The sequence below is a fragment of the Pseudonaja textilis genome, chromosome 1 (assembly GCF_049901715.1).
Source record: "Pseudonaja textilis isolate UNSWEBS1 chromosome 1, rPseTex1.2, whole genome shotgun sequence".
NCBI lineage: Eukaryota > Metazoa > Chordata > Lepidosauria > Squamata > Elapidae > Pseudonaja > Pseudonaja textilis.
Genome location: NC_141990.1, coordinates 207,055,111 through 207,077,638, shown reverse-complemented (window position 1 = coordinate 207,077,638; position 22,528 = coordinate 207,055,111). Strand labels below are relative to the sequence as shown.

Genomic DNA, 22,528 nt, shown 5'->3' with positions numbered 1-22,528 from the left:
GGCTGAGAGAGAGAGAGTGACTAACCCAAAGTCACCCAGCCGGCTTTCATGCCTGAGGCTGGACCAGAATTCACCGTCTCCTGGTTTCAACCTTGTTGCCTCAACCACTATTGTGCAATATTGCACAACTTTACGTGGTACTCCAATTCTGAATACGTGGGAAACGAAGTTTCTCTGAAATCTGCTAATCAAATAACTTCCCCCACCACCACCAAATGGTCAGAGTGGCTCAGTCTAGGGGCCAAACTAGAACTGAAATATTCTATAGGCTTGCCCGTACCATCGTTTTAATTTAATTCATGTAATTGTGGTTTTAATTCCCGCAACAGCCCGGATTAATCCAGCCCCGCCCCCGCCTCCAATCACCGGGCTCTCCTCCACGCCTTACTCGCCGGTGCTAAAGCTCAGTAAGACGCTCCTCGGCGTCCAATCAGAGCGCGGCTTTTCCCGCGACGAGACTTTTCTTCCCATTCGCCTCACCAAGCGCTTTAAAAAAAAAAAAAAAGGCGCGCCTGCGCCCTCGGCGCCGACCTCCTCTTTTGAGGTGTGGGGGGGGGTGGAAAGCGGAGAGTGGAGCGGAGAGTCTCCTCCTCCGGAGCGAGGCTGACGTTTGTGACGTGCGTGCGCGCGCACCGACGCGTACGAGGCAAACGGACTGCGGGGAGGGTCAAGGGGCTCTGGAGAGGTGAGGGGCGCGCGCGACGTCTCTCGCTCTCTCGCTTGCCCTCTCTCCGGCTCTCTCTTTCTCCCCCCCCCACCCCGCCCGCACGCCGTTCGTCTTCTGCGCGCGGAGTCGACGCCGCCGCCGCCGCCGCCATTATGCTGTGGTTCCCTGGCACCATCCCGGCCGCCATTGCCGCCGCCAAGCAGCGCAGCGCCGTTTTCGTGGTGTTTGTGCAAGGTACGGGGGCCCGTCCGCGGTGGGTTAGCGCCGCGTCAGCGCTCTTGTCCCCCTGGGAAACTGGGGGGGGGGGCAGCCCCGAAGCAGAGCCGCCTGGGGGAAGCTTGGGCCGCCGCCTCCTCTCTCTGAGGGATGGAAAAGGCCCGCTGTGGGGGGGCGGGGCGGCGGGGTGAGAAGGGACCTGTGCAGCTGCTGTCTTCGCCTGGCAGAGTCCTCCAGCCGAGCGGAGGGTTGCGTTGAAATACGCTTTAGAGAAGCGGCTGAGGTGGCGGCGGGGCGGGGGCGGGAAGGGAGGCTTCAGAGCTGCCTCCTGTGGTTACCCTCACCGCCTCGTCCAACCCCTCCGAGTGGTGAGGGGGTCTCGCCTGTAAAACTTATCCAGGCTGTTTTGTGTCACCCTTGACTCTTGTGTTTTGTTTTGTTTTTAAATAAATAAATCGTATTAATTGTACAATTAAAACAAACCAACAACACATACACAAATGAAAGAAAAGAAAAGAAAAGAAAAGGAGAAGAAAATAGAAAGAAAAAATAGAAAGCAATTAAAAACATTCTCATCTTCAACAGCTTGTTAGATCTCTCTTTTTTTATAACCCTTAATTTATGCCATATACACACACCTAATCTTTACATATATCTGTATATCACTGCCATGAGTTTCTCCTATCCTCTTTTGCCTTATAATGTAAAATCTATCTTTCATCTATCCATTTGTACCAGCAGTTCTAGCTATTGTAGTATATTGAGATGTCTTTATTTTTTAGTGCCAAAGTTAATTTGTCCATTTCTGCACAACTTGAAATTTTTGGAATGATCATCTCCTCTGATGGAACCTGAGGCTGCTTCCAACATTGGGCAAAAGCTAATCTGGCCGCTGTCAAAATGTGTATTATGTATTTCGCTTTTTTTGATATTTGTTTGTCAAATATCAAAAGCAGATCAAATACAAACCAGAGTCCTTTTTGTTAGGGATCTTTGACAACCTTGACTCTTGTTAACCTCGTATAGCCTGCGTCGTTCTCTTGCCAAATTACTTGGTCCGCTGTTGCCTTCTTCAAGGGACTTTTGGTCAACTTTTCGGCCTGTCCTGCAGCCCATGAGCAAGAGTGGCTCGTCCGAGTGCGAGCCAACCCTTCCTTGATTCGGTTTTGCTTTTGGGGATATCGGCCAAGAGAAGCGTAAAGGTGGGGGCATTGTCCCCTATCACTAAGCTGGCTAGGGTTATTGAATGGGACATAACGCTGGTAGAAGCAACAGCCCACCTCTTGCAAAACCGAATGTATATTTCTCTTAAGGTACAGACTTCAGCAAAAAACAACAACACATGGTACAGGTAGTCCTCGACTTACAGCCTTTTGTTTAGTGATCATTTGAAGTTAGGAGGGCACTGAAAAAGTGATTTACGGCTCTTTTTCACACTATGATTGCAGCATCCCCATGGTCATGGGATCAGAATTCAGACTCTTGGCAACTGACATGTATTTGTGACTGTTGCAGTGTCCTGGGGTCATGTGATCACCCTTTGTGACTTTCTGACAAGCAAAGTAAATGGGGAGGCCAGGTTCACCTAATAAGTGTATAAAAAAAAATTCCATTCACTTACATGTGGCAAGAAAGGTTGTAAAATGGGGCAAAACTCACTTGACAGCTACTCGCTTAGCAGCAGGAATTTTGGACTCCATTGTCGTAATAATTTGAGGACAATCTCTTAAGTAGAATTTACCACTGCTGTCATGCATTGGTTTCAATTTTTTTTTTCAGCCCAAGAATTTCAACCCAAAGAATTATTTCTGCCTGCTTTTTTCTCTGCATGTTTCCTCTTCAGGTTTCCTCTATGGAGAGACTTCTAGATTTGGCACTTGAGCTTCCTGCTGTTCCCCATTTCTTTCTAATATTCTAGATCTGGTGGTGTTTTTTTTTAATTCATCCTTGTATTCCTAATAATTTAATGTTTACTTGAATGCTGGTGTGAATCTTTTTTTCCCTATTTTTCTTACTTTTCTGTGAGAGGGCTTGCAATGTCAGCATAAGCAGCAAACAAAATGCCTTTGATGTTTCACTGACATTGGATAGATTAAGAATTGACAGAGCTCCACATTATAGTAAATCTGATTGTTTTTGGTGGGGGAGAGGTTGTAATGGACACACTTGGGTTTAAAATCTTACCTTGTCCAATTTGCCACTTTTGGAGTGTGGTGTTTCAGACCATCTCTTCACATTTGCTCTTCAACTCTTGGGCTTCAGTGAATAAGAAGAATGGAGTTTTCTACTGTTTTCAAAATCACTCTCAACTTTAACTAGCCAGTTTATCAAGTATAATAAATCTAGCACTTGTGGACTAGTGGATTCAACTGAAGTAGCCATCCAACCAAGTTTTTCAGAATGTATCCAAGCACACAGTGAGTTCCCCAAACTACCTCAAATCTAGTGGTCCCGTAGTCTTAATGCTTACTTTTGCTTCCTTTCATCTCACACTGAAGGGAAAAAAAAGCCTTCTTCTATCAGTTGTACATGCACCTCCTGTCTTTAATAAATATTTGCCTTTTTAATTTCTTTGCTTCTCAACTTCTCTAATCATACTTTTTGAAAATTCTTTCACTGCAACGGAAAGGAATATCGGGAATCTTCATGAAGAGGCTTAAAATGTGTAATATTCTTTTACATACTTGCTTATGATAAGCCAAGAAGGAGGCCTTTGGCCTAAACAAGATGTTCTTTGTGCTACAGGCTGAATCTCTCCAGGAAAACATCAATTGTGCAACAGTACTCTTATTGGAGTTTATTCATTTCTCTTCACTGACAAGATGATAGAATTAGTGCGTGCTAAACAGCAGTTGTACCTGAAAAATACTATCCTACTCACTGAATTCTCAGCAATTTAGAAATGAATGCGAATGTGAATTCAATTTCTAAATATTAAACAATACTGATAATATTTCTTATGGTATATAGTTGACATAGACATAGAACTTAAGGGTATTCTCACTAATTGGATTATTTCACTTTGTTTAGCTTACAACCTACAGCTTGTTATTTTATTCAAAAGTGAAACCATTTATAGTTTATTCAGTGGTATAATATAAAATATTTTAACTCAATACAAAAGGCTGTTTACATTTCAAGATGGATTTTTTTTTAGATTTCAGAATATTCAAGACTGAAGTAACTACCCTGTTTCTCCAACAATACGGCCTCCCCCAATAGGAAATCCCAGCATGTTTTATAGGCATGAAATGAAATTAAGCCCCTCTCCCCAAATTAAGGCCTATATTAAAACATGCGGAATGGGGGGGAATGGGGGGGGGGCTTGCCATTAGGAAATACTTTTGTTGCACACGTGGATATGTTGCTGCCTGCATTGACCCCAATAACGAAGTGCCCCACCAACGCCGAGGTCAACATCCAAGCCGTCGCTGCCTGCCCGCCCAAAGATGCAAGGGGGGAAATTAAGTCACCCCCGAAAAGACAGCCTAGCCATTTTTTCGGGGCTCAAAAAAAATAAGACCTGGCCTTATTATATGAGAAACACGGGAAATGATAGCTCTATTGAGAAATTCTAAGTATATAAAACATATTTTAGTATAGATATCTGATTATCATATGATTCCTACATCGTTCTGCATGTTACATCACATAGGAATATCCTCTAGGGGACAAGAATACATTTGAGCTCCTTATTTTTCTGTCTAATTTTCTCTAGGGTAGTAATTCTGAGGTCACAGCTTGATCCTCCTGCTTCAGAGGTTCATCATAAAATTGAAATTGATTACTGAGATATGGAATCAGCAGACTCATTCTTATTTTTCCTTCTTTTCATCCAGGCTGATGAAAATTTGGTTTAATTTGGAGCTATTAATTTGGTTTATCTGGAGCTATTTATCCATGTATTGCATCTATTGCCAATTTGTGACATGTCTGGTATGGGTTTCTTAAAATTGATCTATGAGAACTTGATCTGAAGGTTCCCTGATTTTTTTAATCAAACCCGACTTTGGAATTATGTGAGCATTCCTGTTTTTAAAGTAATACTTTTTATAATTGTATTTGAAGTAGTTTGCAATTTGTAATTGCACTATAATTACATCCCTAAAACTAAATGTTTTTCATAGGGCAAGATGAACAGTCCACAGAAATGGCTGCCAGCTGGGAGAATGCAAAAGTTTCTGAGGAAGCAACAGATAACTTTGTGGCTATTAAAATTGATACCCAAAGGTTTGGCAATATTTTTTGTATTTATTTCTCAATAAAGTTTTACTTTCAGATATTTTCTAATCAGCTATTTTGTAAAACAATGTTAATTTAACACTACATTTTGTACAAGTAGACATTAGGAGTATAGTTCACATAATTCACTTCATATTTTTCCTATTGTTGGGCCACCAGCTAAAATACTGATACTTTTCACCCCCAAAATTAAAATCCCTAATGCTTATTAGGAAGGCTGACAGTTTGTAAAACTTTTCTCCCAGCCTCACTGTTTAGAACAGTGGTAGTGCCCCCTTAAACTACTTCTTGTATTTCCCCCCACTTTTCCAGGATCTTTCTCATCCTAGAATCTAAATACATTTTTTTTCTCTAAAAGGCAATTTAGAATGGAGAAATGTTAAGCTGTATGTGTGCTTATAGGTATATGTACACCAATTCACTTTTCATGATTGCTCAACAGCCCTTCCCTCCACAGGAATAGTTAGTTGTTTAAGATATAGTTTCTTGCTCAAATGATAAATGTTTCTTGCTTCTATCTAATTTTTATGATAATGTTTGTAACTCCTGACATTTTTTAAAAACTTGTTTAACTTCTTAGGTTAACAACTTCTTCTGTTTAGTTGTGTCCAGTTCTCAGAGACTGCAGTCCTTTCCTTTTTTCTCCTCTGTTTTCCTTTTCTGTCCTCTCCCCTCTCCTCCCTAAGGCTGAGAGAAATTGAGGAGCCCAAGGTCACCCAGCTGTCTTTCTACAAGACTGGAACTCAGTTTCTCAGTCCCTAGCCCATCGCCTTAATCACCACACCAAACTGGCTCTCTAATTACTTTGCTATTTTTTGTTTTAAGTAGGTGTATCTAATTTTTTTAGTCAAAGATATGACTTGCATAAAATGAATAATGGAGAAAGGAAATATGTCTGGAAAAATAGGAGGAAAAGCAGTAAGGTTAAATGATGTGTAGATCTAACTTTGACAGATAGACTTTGGGAACTAGAAGTACCAAACAGAGGGAAATATGAACTGATCCATTCTTCGGTCTCATTTCACTGAAATCAAATGAAAGAACTTAGCTGTGTGAAAAATCATAAAGCCCTTTCAGCAAAGTAGCTTTTATTTATGTTTATAGCAGATAATAAATGAAAACTTTAGGATTAACAGTGTTATGTAACTTGACTAGCATTATATTTATCAGTTTCAGTATAGTATCCTAAAGAATAAGAAACTAATTCGGTGCAATCTCAAAAATAATTTGCAGTAATATGGATAATAATATGGTATACCTAATTTGTTCTGTGATATTCTTGGTATTTATGGTTATAATAGTAAATTAATACTTTCTCTTCTACAGTGAAGCCTGTTTGCAGTTCTCACAAATCTGTATCCTTTGAACACTATGGAATTATACAAGTTCATAGAACATGATTGCAAAACTAAAATAAATGGTCTAGTACATCTCTGTTTCTTTGCTATATTTTTAAGATCTACTTCCTCAAAAATATTTTGGACTTGCTGTTATATAGCCTTGGAACTGACCTTTCCTTTAACAAATTGCGGTGCATGTTTTATTGAGATGGCTTCATATGCTTCTCTGTTCACCATTACATCTACTTTCCTCAAGTTCTGTTCTATATCTAGGTAGAGCTTTTAGTTGTGCAATCCTCTAGGACACCACTATGTTGTTTTAACATTACAGTTTATAGTATTATAAAAGCATACATACATACATGCATACATACATACATACATACATACATACATACATACACACATACATCTTTATAGTTTTCAGTCAAGGAACACAAAGCATTTTAGTCTCACATATATTTTACATTTTTTAAAATTTCATGTTAGGGTTCATAGAACCATAGTTTGTTGAAAACGGGTTCTGGTGGTTACATACCACATGGGAAATTGATCCTGAAACAGCATCTAAATGATTGCAGAATGGTTTCTTGCTCTCAACTGTTCTAGATCTAGTTTTCATATGAGCTGTTTGGAGTTGATTTATTTGACTGAAATATTTTAATACTATCCACTATAACTCACGGGATTTTACTCAGGATATGGTTATGGCCACTAATTTAAAAAACTATATTAGTATAGAATGTTATATTAACATCTTTATTTGATATTATTAAAAATAAACTGTAATGCACAGGGGCAACTGACATTTTGGTACCAGATTCTTAGGAAACTTTCTTCTTTCCTACTTCTGAACACCTCAAATATCCATTCACTTATGGTTGGAAATAGATTACTTGATTGGAAGTTAGGGTTAGCAATTAATTCTAAAGCATGCATAATAATTTTGATAATGCAACAATAGTCTCAAATGTAGAAGACTGCAAGTCTTAAAAACAGTAAGGTTCAAGTACTACTTCTCATTTGAACTGTCTGTTTCAGGGGTTGCCAACCTTTTGGACCTCAGGGACCACCAAACTCATAATTTTAAATCCCAGGGACCACTAACTGGTTCTGTGGGTGTGGCCTAATTTGTGAGTGTGGCTTAGCAGTCATATGATTGGCTTGGCATGGCTTGTATGTAAATATTATAAATATATAAATATTGAATGTTTTATTTAAAAAAGAGCAACTTTAACCCAAAATCAGGCAAAGCAGGCAGGCAGATTGACTTGCTCCCAGAATCATTCAGTGATTTATCTATCTGCCATTGGCTAGCTCAGTCTGTCACATAAAATTTGCTTGCCATGAGTCTGCACTGAATAATAGAACCTTCAGTCCTAAAGAAGGTTCGGCTGTGCTTAAAAGCAGAGCTGAAGATCTAAAGACTACCTAGAAAGCAAGAAATGCAACCATTTTCTGCTTCCTAGCTAATCTAAATCTCCCGGCACAGCAGAACAGCTGATGGTCGGAAAAAGAAAAAATAGCAATTTAGCAGGCAAGTTTGCCAGGTAAGGAGTAAGTGGGCAGGAAGGGTTCCCGTGGGCCATGTGGGTGGCACAGCCTCGTGTTTCTGCGCAGCCTGAATTAATTGCTTCAGGGAGGGGGTTCTCTGGAGGTGAGATTACTCTACGGCCCACCCAAAAAATTTTTGCAGCCCACCAGTTGGCGACTGCTGGTCTATTTGGTTTCAAGAGACAGCAGAAAACAATATTTTGGAGTATCTTTGAAGTTCGGCAGGTCTGCTGTATGCAGAATGTAAATTGTCCATTTCCTTTTAGTAATCCCATTTCTTTTAAACTCATTTTCTTTGATTTTCTATTTTACTCTTAAGAGAATACATTATCCTTTACTGTCATTACATAGATCCAGTAGTATGTATTCCATCTAGTTTCTTTATAGGAGATAATGGAATCCCTCTTGAAGTAATTGCTGGCAGTGTTTCTGCAGAAGAACTGATTGCAAGAATTCATAAAGTCAAGCAGGTAAAAGAACTTTGGATCTAATTTTTTTTCAGTAAAGTGAAGGATTGTTGTAAAAAAATTATGCCAAGCTTGTAAAAGATGAAAAGTACATTATCAGTAACAAATCTACAGGTGAAACTCAAAAAATTAGAATATAGTGCAAAAGTTTATTTCAGTGATGCAACTTAAAAGGCGAACCTAATATATGAGATAGGCTCATTACATGCAAAGCAAGATAGTTCAAGCCGTGATGTGTCATAATTGAGATGATTATGGCTTACAGCTCATGAAAACCCCAAATCCACAGTCTCAGAAAATTAGAATATTGTGAAAAGGCTCAAAGTCTCCCACTCTAATCAGCTAATGAAGCCATAGCACCTGCAAAGGGTTCCTAAGCCCTTAAATGGTCTCTCAGTCTGGTTCAGTAAGAATCACAATCATGGGAAAGACTGCTGACCTGACAGTTGTGCAGAAAACCACCATTGACACTCTCCATAAGGAGGGGAAAAAGGCAATTACAAAAGAAGTTGGATGTTCCCAAAGTGCACATTAATACAAAGTTATGTGGAAGGGAAAAGTGTGAAAGAAAAAGGTGCACAAGCAGCAGGGATGACCATAGGAAAAGGCCATTCAAAAGTGTTGGGGACTTTCACGAGTGGACTGAGGTTGGAGTCAGTGCATCAAGAGCCACCACACACAGACGGATCCTGGACATGGGCTTCAATGAACAACAAACAACGTCAGAAACATCTTACTTGGGCTAAAGAAAAACAGAACTGGTCTGTTGCTCAGTGGTCCAAAGTCCTCTTTTCTGATGAGAGTAACTTTTGCATCTCATTTGGAAACCAAGGACCCAGAGTCTGGAGGAAGAATGGAGAGGCACACACTGCAAGATGCTTGAAGTCCAGTGTGAAGTTTCCACAGTCTGTGTTGATTTGGGGAGCCATGTCATCTGCTGGTGTTGGTCCACTGTGCTTCATTAAGTCCAAGGTCAACGCAGCCGTCTACCAGGAGATTTTGGAGCACTTCATGCTTCCTTCTGCAGACGAGCTTTATGGGGATGCTGACTTCATTTTCCAGCAGGACTTGGCACCTGCCCACACTGCCAAAAGCACCAAAACCTGGTTCAGTGACTGGGATTACTGTGCTTGATTGGCCAGCAAACTCGTCTGACCAGAACCCCATAGAGAATCTATGGGGCATTGCCAAGAGAAAGATGAGAGACATGAGACAGAACAATGCAGAAGAGCTGAAGGCCTCTATTGAACCATCCTGGTCTTCCATAACACCTCAGCAGTGCCACAGGCTGATAGCTTCCATGCCATGTCGCATTGAGGCAGTAATTGCTGCAAAAGGGGCCCAAACCAAGTAGTGAGTACATATGCATGCTTATACTTTTCAGAGGTTCGTTATTGTTCTATGTACAATCCTTGTTTTATTGATTGCAAGTAATATTCTAATTTTCTGAGATTGTGGATTTGGGGTTTTCATGAGCTGTAAGCCATAATCATCACAATTATGACATCATGGCTTGAACTATCTTGCTTTGTATGTAATGAGTCTATTTCATATATTAGTTTCACCTTTTCAGTTGCATTACTGAAATAAATGAACTTTTGCATGATATTCTAATTTTTCAAGTTTCACCTGTATACTTCAACTCTTTCTGCTGTTGCTATTGAATGCTGTTGGCATTTAAATGAGGCCTCATTCATCGATGACTTGATAATAGTCATGGACACCAACTGATCTAGTATGTTTTTGAAACCTGGTTTGTCTTTCTCTTATACATGTGCCCACACTTGGTTTCAAGTGTGATTTTAGCTGCAACTCCTGGGCAGGGATAGTGGAGTAGTTGTTGTCATTGAAGAGATTCAAAAGGTGCTGTTCTGCAGACTCAGCAGTGGTCAGATTATGTTGGCCTTGCTGTTCTTTGTCACCCATTATGTAAGGGGTCCTGGCTAGATAAGGCCCTCTAGAAGATGATGTATTATTGGATCCAGGAAGTAATGATTACATCATTTAAGAACAGTGTGGTTCTCCCAGTTGGTAAGGAGGCTGTGATCTGCCCCTCTTCAAGAAACCATCCTTGAATGTAGCAGTTCTGAACAGTTTTTGTCCTGTCTCTGCCACCCCTTCCCTGGAAAGCTTGATAAAAAAGTATTCAGCTTGCAATTCCAGAGGGGTCCTGGAAGGAACAGTTTGTCTGGACCCTTTTCAGCTGAGCCTTCAGATTAATGTACAGTATTGAGGTGGCATTAATCACCCCTGTAGATGTCCTGTGGCAGAATTGGGAGAGCAGAATGATGCATCCAGGAAACTCCTTTATGCACACTCCCCAACACCCCTACCACCAGAGTCAGGTATTCCTGGCCCTTTCATAAAGCTTTAAAAATGATTTTTCCTCCAAGGACTGGGTTAGAACATCAGATGAGCTGTCTGAGAAATTGATATAGGATTTTGAATATGCTGTCATTTTGCCTCTGGGCTGTTTTCATGATGGTTCCTTTATTCCTATCATTTATTTTGTTTTGTTTTTAATCCTACTTTAGCTTTCAAGGATTACATTTTGTGAATTGGTGACCATACAAACTATATGTCACTGTATACATAACTACATGACTATATACACACAAACTCTCTTCGTTTTAAAGTTGCCTTCAATTAAATTCATTATTATATTCAAAGCTTGAAAGGTAATGAGTCATGAGAACTTTCATCAGAGGAATAAAATATTTATTGTAATAAATTGTTACTTTCTGATCTATATTGGACTGGATAGCCAGTTGGGTATCGTGTTTCATGGGCTGGCCTTAAAGATGAAAGCCGCCTGTGTGATGTCAAGCCAGTCATTCTCTCTCAGCCCAAACACCTTACACAATTGTGGGGAAAATAGGAGGAGGAAGGAGTAGTAGATATGTTTGTCTCCTTGAGTTCTTATATAGATAGGATTAAAATTTAATAATAATTTCAGCTTTTGTACAATAAGAAAACTTCACTGTAAATGAGTTTGTTTCCCTTTGTGGAATTAATTAATTCCTTACACAGAATTCGAATCCTCTTAATTTTTAACATATTGTTCACAATATATGCTAGTTGCAGCAACATTGCCTTTAAATTACTCGATCCTTTTTTTATATATTTGCATCGTAGATGTGGCCAGGTATTTCTTGGAAAAGTGGGATCATAACCTACTAGAAAAGAAACCCTGTTGATATAAATGCCACCTGGTCTAGTAAATAGAGTAGACCATGGTCAGGCAACCTGGTGACTCCAATTATTTTGGATATCAATTCCTAGCAGCTCCAGGCATCTTGTTCATAGCAAGCATTATAGATATGGTAGTTGAGACATTTAGCAGGGATCTTGTTACATAATCTAGAAATAATTTTTGAAATATATACCCTGTCATAGTGTGTGCATAATAGGTAAAATTGTGTTTTGTTCTTTAAGATAAACAAGAGTGCACATTTTTGAATTGAAAGATGGAATCTAAAATAAGTGCAACACTTATATATGTCAACACTTCCTTCTTCCCTAGATGCACTTAATAAAAACTGAAGGGTTAGAAAGTTCTGCTTCATGTTCCTCCTCTTTATGTAGCAACCCAGAAGATTCTCAATCACAAACCGCTGAAACTTCTGAAACAGAGCTAGAAAGATTACGTTTAACTCCAGATGGTAAGTATTACTAGCTCATTCTTTATAGATTAATTTTCTGCTGAGATATTACTATTCAACCCTCTCAAGTTTAATATTTAGATTAGTAATAACTGATCACCCACTGGATCTGCCTCCTTGTGTTAGTAACCTTTAATTGCTTTGTGTGTTCCTCCAACCTTCTATATGTTTTCCTAACACCTTTCTTAGTTTGCAAATGACAGTAAAGAACAGTCTCTTTTTACATTTTATAATGTAAGAAGACATTTTTTAAAAAAAAAAACAGACACAGATTTTTATTAGCAGAAAAAATTGATATGTACGACACCCATATTAACTAATATAATTGTGGAATTGTTATAACAAAAGTCTCAATCTTTGTCTTTTTTTATATGGAACTTCTCATTTATGAGAAGGTGAAGTAAATTTGGTCCAGACAAATGAGAAAGATGACAGACGGGTAGAACAGACTACAGATGATCTTGCTGCTAAAGTAGAAAGGTATGTTTTTTGTAAATACTGTTTAATTCAATTATTTAGTGAAGCTTTGGTATCCCTTAGCCTAATTGAAGTTTAATTAGGCCATTTTGTATTTGTACAAAAATATTTTTTTTAAAATGAAATCAGAAGGAAAATGAAACTTGTATCAACACTTTTTACAGGATTGTCATTCTTAAGAAGAAAGCCAGGTTTGGAAAAATAAAGGGAAAACAAGGATGTGTGAACAGACAAAGCTTGGGGGACAAAATAGAAATGTGTATAGCATAAGATACCACTTGGAATTCTTTCTGTTCATAGGAACTTTTTTTTTTTTGCATTTTCTAAACATACATTTTTTGTCAGTATGTTGTATCTTAAACACGTATGAAGTTAAGTTATTGTAGCATAGTTATCACTGGTGAATTGTGAAATTTGGATGTGATTTTCATGAGATTTCATTATGCAGAAATTATTTCAGTTATTCTTTCAAAATATAGAGTGACACAAAAACTTGAAGAAAGAAGAGAAGAAAAGAAGAAAGAAGAAGAACAGGTAGAATATTTGATTTTTAGTGTTACCAGCCTCTCTTAGGAATGTTCTTGTTGGCAGAACACAGATTTATTGTAATACCTGAGCAACGTGTGGAGCGGTGGAGAAATGATGCCCACTGCATGCTTATTTGACCCTTGCCTTTGTAGATGGTTCATTCAGCCAGGCTGGGACTGGCCCTTGATTCTGAAAGATACTTAAATATCCCTTTGAGTACCAGATTTTATTCTAGTATATGAAAGGAGATAGTTATAATTTTATATTTATATTTTTAAAAAATCCATCCCTTGATCTGGATATTGTTTCTGGTTTCTAATTATAGACAAGATTTAGGTATTTCTTTCCCAGGCAAGATGGTTCAAAAATTGTTACTTGCAATTCTAGGCACACCTGGATGAAATGAATTTTTTGGACTTGTGTTAATTTGGAATTAGTTTAAAATAGCGTACTATGGCCATTTGCTTTTGATGGAGGAATGCAATTTTGCTAGTTCCTTGGGGCTTTACAGTGGCTTTCAATATTTTCAACCCACAAACCTTTTGATAGAATTGAACTTTGGGGGCACTGTTTTGCAGTGGTTCCCTTCTTTCCTGTTAGGACATGTCCAGAAAGTAGTGAAATTACACCCTAGTAAATAGGCTGAAACTACTTAGGGTGCCCACCCCATTATTCTATGAATGGCCCCTTCTGCGTTATGTTACTCAGCAGGAGAATATGCCTGCCCATGTACTCTACACAGATGGATAGGGTGCTTAGTGATACATGTGCATTGTTACTGGATGTCTTGCCCCATCCCACTTGACAAACTATATATCTTGATGGGAATAGCTCCACCAGGCATTAGAAGGAGTATAGCACAAGATGTGGAATATGGAAAGGTATTACATGATCCAGCAGGCCCGTTATTTGGCCAAGTACCCCCTACAAAAAGATTGAAATTAAGAAAGAGATTTTTAGATTGTGCCAAGGGATTGTTACTATCCTTCAAAAAGAACAATTAAAAAGATGGAAACTTCAAACCAACATCTTCATAATTGGAAAGAACCGCTTGAGGAGTTGTGTGGAGGTTCAGAGGAGGAATGGACAGTTTGGAGATTTTTAAATAGACTGTGCACTGGTTTAGTTAGAACTAAAGACCTTATGGGAAAAATGGGGGTTCCTCCCAAAGGACAAGGATACTATTCAAACTATCCATCTTTTACAGTTTCCCCTTGGACCAGGATGCATAGTTGCACACAGAATGACCTGCTGGTTGGAAATATCCTGCCATCAGTTTTCCCCAGCATTGGACTACAACTATATAAATAGTAGTATTTTACTGTCATTGCACCTTGTACAACAAAATTAAATGCCATCTTCAGTGTACATTATACATAAGAAAACTATAAAAAAATACAAAACACATCCTTCACATTCTATGCAGTTGAATTGAAAACCGCAGATACTGTATTAATACTGCACTATACAATATAATTCAATATAGTTACTGCTCTGGGATAGAAGCCTTTTTTCAGCCTATTTGTCCTTGTCTTTATTATCTTGTACCATCTGCCAGATGGTAATAGTTCAAAAAAAAAGGGTGCCCAGGATGAGATGGATCTTTAAGAATGTTTTGAACTTTCTTAAGGCAGTGGAAGCTATAAAGCTCTTCCAAAGAAGGGAGAGGGCAACCAATGATCCTCTGGGCAATGATGTTAACCCTCTGGAGTGCTGTCCTGCCTGTCACTGTGCAATTGGCAAACCATACACAGGGACAGTAAATTAAAGTACTCTGTGCTGCAGCGGTAGAAGATCACCAGCAGTTTTTCATTCAGTTGTTGTTTCCTGCAACATGAGCATCCCAGGTCAGGTCCTCTTTTATGGTAACACCCAGAAACTTAAAACATGTCCATTTGCTCCACTTGGTCTCCATTGATAATCAAGGGCTGGATGTCTGGTCTTTCTGTAGTCCACTATAAGCTCCTTGGTCTTATTGGTGTTAAGGACCAAGTTATTGTCTCCACACCACGAAAGCAACTGGTCCACTTCAAATCTGTGTCTTTATTAAAGTTTTTAATCTTTTAAAATTTAAATTAATAATTTCCCCCTTTCTAGTGTGTCTATTTATGAGATGAGATGAGACACTCTGTCACTGATCTGTGGTGTCCCTATAACACCTGTGTTGTTAACTACCCACAAATATCTGGAAAAGGTTATCTAAATTTTTCTAATTGAGTTCATGAATAATGCAGATGACACCAGATGACACATGTTGTTTTCTATTCCAAGAAAGCAATCACCACCATTTACATTGCTTAAACTTAATAATTGGTTGATGATTTATACTGAAATTAAATTCAGATAAAATGGAGGTGAGTTGGTAAGGAAAATGCTAGATTCATGGATTGTGGTTGAAACTTGGTCTATTTGGGGTTAAAAATGTCTCGAAATTGCAATTACTACAAAATATAAGCAGATTTGTGTACTGAAAGATCTGTGCTGCCTATTGGTTGTTTACTAGCCACAACTCCCAGTATTGGTAATAATCTTTAAAAGTACAAATGGTAACCTATACTGTTGTAAACTGTCCTGTCACTCAGATTAATAACCAAAATCACAAGGATTTCCAGGCAAGAAGCAGCATGACTCATCGTTAGAAATAAATAAATACTCAGATTAGTGAAAAAAAAAAGCTCTCTTGAAGACATTCCCATTGCCAGAAGTTCATCTTGTCACATTGTCTTTTGTGTAGTTCTGAGGCTACGGATTGTGCTTCCTAGGGAGATGCACTTGTCTCCTAATTTCCCTTCCCCTGGAGTTTGGTTGCATCACTTCCACCATGCTTTCAATTGTGAAGTACATTTTTTCCATGTTAATGTTTGATTTTAGCTGTGCTATTTCTTTCTATTTTGCATTTTTATTGCTATCTTGGTTATTAAACATATAGAATGGTGATTTAAAGTCCAGTAAATGAAATACATATTTTGTTTTTATTTAGAAAGAAATAAAAAAAGAAATAGAAAGAAGAAAATCTGGGAAAGAAATGTTGGAATATAAAAGGAAACAGGAAGAAGAACTTACAAAACGAATATTGGAAGAAAGGAACCGAGAAAAAGCTGAAGATAAAGCTGCCAGGGAGCGCATCAGGCAGCAAATTGCTCTAGTAAGTATTCCAGGGTGTGGTTTACTTGTACAAGGAAAACCTCAGCCCATGGGTCCTAAATATAGGTCCCTGATACTTGGCGTGGGTTATGGTACCTTGAGTAGAGTTATATTTAATCTGTTTAAGAATAATATTTAGTTTCTCATTACTGATTTCACTGGATCTATCCAAATATAGTTTGATCTGGATCTAACTCAAATACAACAATTCCTTTTATATCAAAATCACTATGATGTCTGATTTTTGCAGCTAGTATAAAAAAGTCATGTTAATAAGCTACATTTTTTTGTCTTGTGAAGGATCGTGCTGAAAGAGCAGCTCGTTTTGCGAGGTCAAAAGAGGAGGCAGAAGCTGCAAAAGCTGCTGCTCTTCAGGCTAAACAAGCCGAAATGGAAGCTAGGAAGGAAACGTCCCAAAAGGAAAAAAGGTAATTGGTTTTTTCAGTCCCCTGTTCTCAGCTTGCATAAAAACACCCTTGCATTTTGCAAGAGCCTATAACTTTGGATGTTATTCTAGCCTCATCCCAGTTCTCAATTCAGTGCTTATTCTTTCTCCTACTTCACGGCTCTAAAGTTTCTTGGCAGAGAATATATTTATTCTGAATTCACAGATACCTTTGTCCATTGTTGTAAGAGAAGGAATGACAGAACCTGTGGGCGAGGTCCAAAGCGGAATCTGCCTAGAGTTACTTCAGAGACACAAATGACTCCTTTTGTGGCTGTGTAGTAATTCTAGGTTGATTCCTCTTTTGACCCTGTCCCAGATTCTACCACTCTTCTCCTACAGTTGTTGATATAAATAATCTCTTTTTTTCTATAGAACCACCCTTTTTCTATAATTTAAGGTGTTCTTTGTAAAACCAAATGTTTTAATGTAAAATATCTTTCCTAGTGCTATAGCAAGAATCCAATTTCGCCTTCCAGATGGCTCTTCTTTCACTAATAGTTTCCCTTCGGATGCTCCCTTGGAAGAAGCTCATCGGTTTGCTGCACAGGTGAACAAATATCTGTTCTTTTTCAAAAAAGATAATTAAATGGAAGCCACATTAATAGTTGAACTAAATCATTGTATTGTCTTTAAAAATTTTAAGGAAATAGGTTTAATAAGGAGGCTTTTAAAATACATACTGCAAACATAGAAGTGAGTAACCCGTAAGCATCCCAGTCAGTATTTATGCTATTTACATGGTTGCAGCCTGTCTATCTACCCACTCATTGATTGCTCCAATAGTGCAATTGAAATTTGGTGCCTCTCTCTTTCCTCGTGAAAAAAAAAATTGTTCTATAATAAGAGTGTTGTTGCCTAACATAAAAAACCGGGTAAACATATGAAAGAAAGTACATTTCTTTCAAAGTACATTCAGGACCTAATAACTTTTTTAACACTCCTATTTAATTTCTGCTTTGAAGGATCATTTAAGTTATCAAACATTAGTAGGCCACATTGTCTGCTCCTGAACATATCAGCAATACAGAACCAACTACTGTCAATGAAGAATTTTTCAGTTCCTCATGAAAACAGTTTTGGGATGAAAGCTTATTTTGTCTTGGAAATGGGATATATTATATTTCCTCCTGTTTGTAAAGAATAGAAATGAACTTGACTTGTTCTGTTGTTACAGATTGTTGGCAACACATATGGCAACTTCTCACTGGCAACAATGTTCCCCAGAAGAGAATTTACCAAAGATGATTATGAGAAAAAATTATCGGACCTGGGACTTGCTCCAAGTGCTTCAATAGTATTGTTGCCTGTAAGTGTGTGAAAAGGGGAAACGAAAGAAATGTGCAGGATTCAAATAAATAATTATACATTTACTACGAGACAAGTTATATGTGTTACATAATACAGTACGAGGGTTTTGTTTTTGTTTTTTTAAATCTAGTTTCTAAACGGTACTTGCTTGTTTCCCCATAAATAGGCAGGAAGGCCAGCTACAGCAGTCATGCAGTCTTCCAGTGGAGATTTATGGAAGTTCCTTGGCACAATCCTTTACCCACTGATAGCTGTTTGGCGATTTATTAGCAATTTCTTGTTTACCAGCCCTCCTTCCTCCCAGCCTCCTGCAAGACATCATCAACAGCAGCACTCAAATCCTTCAGCTCCTAGCACTGCAGAACCAAACAGGTACAAACACTTACTACTAAATTCATGAAGGATCAGATTTCAAGATTATTTTTTTTTATCAGTTGAAGAAACTATTGATTCCTCTTCTCTGCACAAAACTCCAAATATTTTCTAAACAGTAGGGTGGCCCTTGGAAACAAACTTTGGAGCCTGAGGATGGAAAATTAGGGAAAGAAACAGATCCACTCATGAAGTAAAGTGGCAATGTGTTGCTGCTAATGAGTCTCTTTTCTTCCCAGAATCCTTTCCCAATTAGGAAGAGTTTAAGAACAAACAAGAGTAAAGGCAAAGGTAGAGTCTCCACCGACCCCTCTCTTTTTTTCTTTTTTTTTAGAAAAGTTCATGTGGAAGTTTCTTTTGACTCTTCATGTTATTCTTAAGTTTGGTTTTTCCATGAGCTGTAAAATCTAACTGTAGATATAGCAGGGGACTACAAATCAGTATTTATTTATTTGATTGATCGAGCTGCCCATCTCACAAATTGCGATTCTGGGTGGTTAGCATAGGATTAAAAATAAAGAAGAAAAAATTGCATTGTTTTTACTTTTTTTATTTTCAATCAGGCCAAACCTGATTGGCATGTTCAGAAAGCCAATACAAGGTGGGCAATACAATGCTTGGGCGTAGGGCCATATTTTTAAGCCCTTAAGGAAGACCAAGAGGGCCGCAGTGGCTCAGCAGTTAAAGAAGCTGAGCTTGTCAACTGGAATGTTGACAACCCGGGTTTGAGATTTGAGCACTGTTTGACGGAGTGAACTCCCATTCCTTGCCCCAGCTCCTGCCCACCTCGCAGTTAAAAAGCATGCAAATGAGAGTAGATAAATAGGTACCGCTTTGGTGGGAAAGTAACAGGGTTCCATGCACCCCAGCATATAATCATGTTGGCCGCATGACCACGGAAGCGTCTCCAGACGATGCTGGCTCCCTTGATTAAGAAACGGAGATGAGCGCTGCCTGCTAGATTTGGAGTCGACTGGATAAACTTTATCTTTACTTTCATGAAAGGCCAACAGGGTTAGTTAGGGCCATTTGCATTTCAAAGGCATATGCTGTTGGAAAGAGTGTGCGCTTCAACAAAGTAGTCACAACTCCTGGATCCCACCAGGTGGAAAGTTGTTTTACATTGTACAGGTAGTCCTCGACTTACAACCATAATTGAGCCCAAAATTTATGTTGCTAAGTGAGACATTTGTTACATGAGTTTTTCCCCCCATTTTTATAACTTTTCTTGCAACAGTTAAGTGAATTATTGCAGTTGTTGAGTGAATCTGGCTTCCCCATTGACTTTACTTACCAGAAGGTCGCAAAAGGTGTTCACATGATCTGGGGACACTGCAACCGTCATAAATAGGAACCAGTTGTCAAGCATCCAAATCTTGGTCATGTGACCGTGAGGATGGTCATAAGTTACCTTTTACAGTGACGTAACTTCGAATGGTCACTAAATGAACTATTGTAAGTTGAGGACTACTTGTACTAAAAAGCTAATTCCTGTGGACATTAATGGGCAAAATGGTGCTTCATAGGGCAGCGATTTTGGATCCAAGGTACTTGTGCTAACTTGCAGAAGGCATTCAAAATGCAGGACCCCATGACTCTCATAGAATTGAAATACGGCAATTTTTAAGAAACATGACATATAACACAAAATGTTATAAAACATTTCCTATGCTGATGTTTGTGCTGTACAGTTCAACTTGGCCTATTTTCAAGGGAGATCTATCCCAATCTTTGTACCCCAGTCTTTCCAGTATAGGCAGTACATTAGCTATGCCATTGTTAAAGGCATTGAGGAATCCAGTAAGGAAATATCTCTTTAAACAGTGACTCAAAAGATCATGGGTTGTCTAGTTGTTTTATGTCAATCCCTGAATTATGCCTGTTTCTGTGTGATCTCATGGGATGGACTGAAAACTAGAGTGTCCTAGTTTGTTGCATCTTCACTGGGGAAGCTAAGCCATTCTCAGGAAATGGGATGGGATGACACCATTCGCAAATAGTTCCTATGTAATTTCCATATTTTAGATGTTCATTAATGCTTTGAAAATGTCAGCAGTCCACCTTATAGTTAGTTCTCGATTTATGGTCACAGATTGGGACTGGAATTTCCAGAGCTAAGTGATGCAGTCATAAAGCGAGACATTACATGTCAGCATCACTTAGTGACTGCAATCCTTGCATCCTGGTTGCTGTCATTACCTGAGAATTGAATGGCAAAGGTTGCCACAGCAGGATCTGTGGAGCACAGGGCAGTGGGAACAACTAGGACTTGTCCCCTCTATTTTATACCCAGCCCCGCTGCTGAGTGCCACTGTGTAGTGCAGCCAAAAAGAGCATAGCTTGGTGGGGAGGATGCGGGGGGGAGTTGCAGCACCCCTGGAGTCGTAAGTGTGGGTGGGGCTCCAAGCACCCAAATGTTGATCACATGACTTCAGGGATGCTGCAACAGCCATAACTTGGGGCATGGGTTGTAAGTCCCCTTTTTTCAGCATCATTGTAATTTTGAATAATCACTGAATAAATGGTCATAAATGTGGGTCTGTCTATGCACTGTAACATGAATCCATGCTTTATGATCAAATTAAATCTTCTGGCTCTCATAGAAACTTTCTTAAATTTGGAATGAAAGAGACAAAAATTAGATCAAGAGTTAATATTGGCCTGAATTTTGCCCCTATTGGAATTTGTACTCAATCTCTCTTTCTTTCTTCTGCAGACAAGCAGTTAGGAAACGAGTATTGGAAAAACGGAATGAAGAATTTAAGAAAGAAGGCAAGATCTACCGATTGAGAACTCAGGATGATGGAGAGGATGATAATAATACTTGGAATGGAAATTCAACCCAACAAATGTAACCTGGCTAAACTGTACATAGAAATCACTGATTATTTTTTTTCCTATTTGATTTAGCTTCAGTTAAAACATTCTGCTGCATAGTGGGCTCGGTTGGGTATTCTGCCTGGAATAAATGCTAACCCACTTATGCAACTAGATTCTGCAAATGTAACTACTGCCAGAAACAATATAAAAATCCTCCATGTTTCATCAACATTTAGAATTTCATATTTACTACTTATACAGTCCTCTAAAGACACTTTTTATCTATATAAATCTTTGAACAAATAGGCATCACCAAATACCAAACAAGTCACTCAGCCTAGAAGAGTGTAATCTTAATGAATTGGATAAGGGTTTTTTTTTCCCCTGTAATGCTTCTGTAACAACAGCCCAATATTCATAGTTTTTATCTCATGGCATTCAATAAAGTTTTTTTCCCCAAATATTTGGTATGTAACATGATCATTCTTTGAAGTGTCATACTTTTTATAAACTGAGCAATGGAATTATCCCCCCTGCTGTAAGAAAGGGACTGGGTTCTTATAATTTTTTACCTTCCTGACTTGCATAAATGGGAATTTGGAAAAGAGACTGATCCTATTTGGGCCCAGGGCCTGGTGATTCAATATGGTTGCTGTGGTTACCATTAATTATACCATATCACACTTGTGTCTGGTTCAATTATTTGTAAATAGCAACAGAAATACAGGGGGGGTCAGATTAATTTTTAATGTTTCTTGCCTCAACAAAACCTTTTAAAAATCAAAAGGAAAGGTAGAGTACAACAGAAAAATGAAAAAACACAGTTACTCAGATTCACAGTTCAATCTAGTTCAGTCTTTTTACAAAAAAAAAATAAGATGTTCCCCACTCCCCATTGCTTTCAACTCTCAAAGAAAAGGAGGGGGTTAAAATACAAAAATAGATGTCCCATTTTTTTCTCTTACAGGATCAATATCAACATCCTTCCTCATTGCCTCTGATTTGACTTGACATGATCCACTAGTGTTCAGAAGGGATTTAAAGTCCTTAAATGCTTGACATGGCTTTAAAAGGACATGCTAGCAGTTTCCTTAATGTCACAGTAAATGAAGCCATTGGTACCTGTTACAATTATTTGCAGCTCAGAAGTAATTGCAAAATTTGGCAAATGTAGTGAAGTCGTTCTTAACTATTTTTCTATAATATTCTTTATTTGCATACAAGAACCTATTTCCATTGATTTGTTGTGAAATTCTGAACAAATGGGCCTCTTTTTCTGAAAC

At 38.6% G+C, this 22,528-nt stretch overlaps 1 protein-coding gene across 2 annotated transcripts; it reads left to right on the top strand.

Annotated features, from left to right (window-relative positions):
• The first annotated feature begins 631 nt into the window (after positions 1–631).
• UBXN4 (UBX domain protein 4) lies at positions 632–21,706 on the top strand. 2 transcript variants are annotated; one of them, XM_026714620.2, is made up of 13 exons: positions 632–901; positions 5,011–5,113; positions 6,452–6,480; positions 8,371–8,489; positions 12,010–12,148; positions 12,544–12,628; positions 13,105–13,159; positions 16,134–16,298; positions 16,598–16,725; positions 17,190–17,292; positions 17,920–18,051; positions 18,220–18,425; positions 21,142–21,706. In XM_026714620.2, the coding sequence occupies exons 1-13, from the start codon at positions 820–822 to the stop codon at positions 21,278–21,280; spliced, it is 1,485 nt and encodes a 494-aa protein (XP_026570405.1). In that variant the 5' UTR covers positions 632–819; the 3' UTR covers positions 21,281–21,706. The 2 variants fall into 2 exon arrangements, with proteins under 2 accessions (XP_026570405.1, XP_026570404.1); XM_026714619.2 differs by having other exon boundaries at positions 12,541–12,628.
• The last annotated feature ends 822 nt before the right edge of the window (positions 21,707–22,528 follow it).

Coding starts and splice junctions, on each gene's coding strand:
- UBXN4 (XM_026714619.2), top strand. CDS start 820: ATGCTGTGGTTCCCTGGCACCATCCCGGCCGCCATTGCCGCCGCCAAG. Junction 13,160..16,133: donor AGAAGAAAGAAGAAGAACAG/GTAGAATATTTG, acceptor GTTTTTATTTAG/AAAGAAATAAAAAAAGAAAT. Junction 17,293..17,919: donor CTCATCGGTTTGCTGCACAG/GTGAACAAATAT, acceptor CTGTTGTTACAG/ATTGTTGGCAACACATATGG.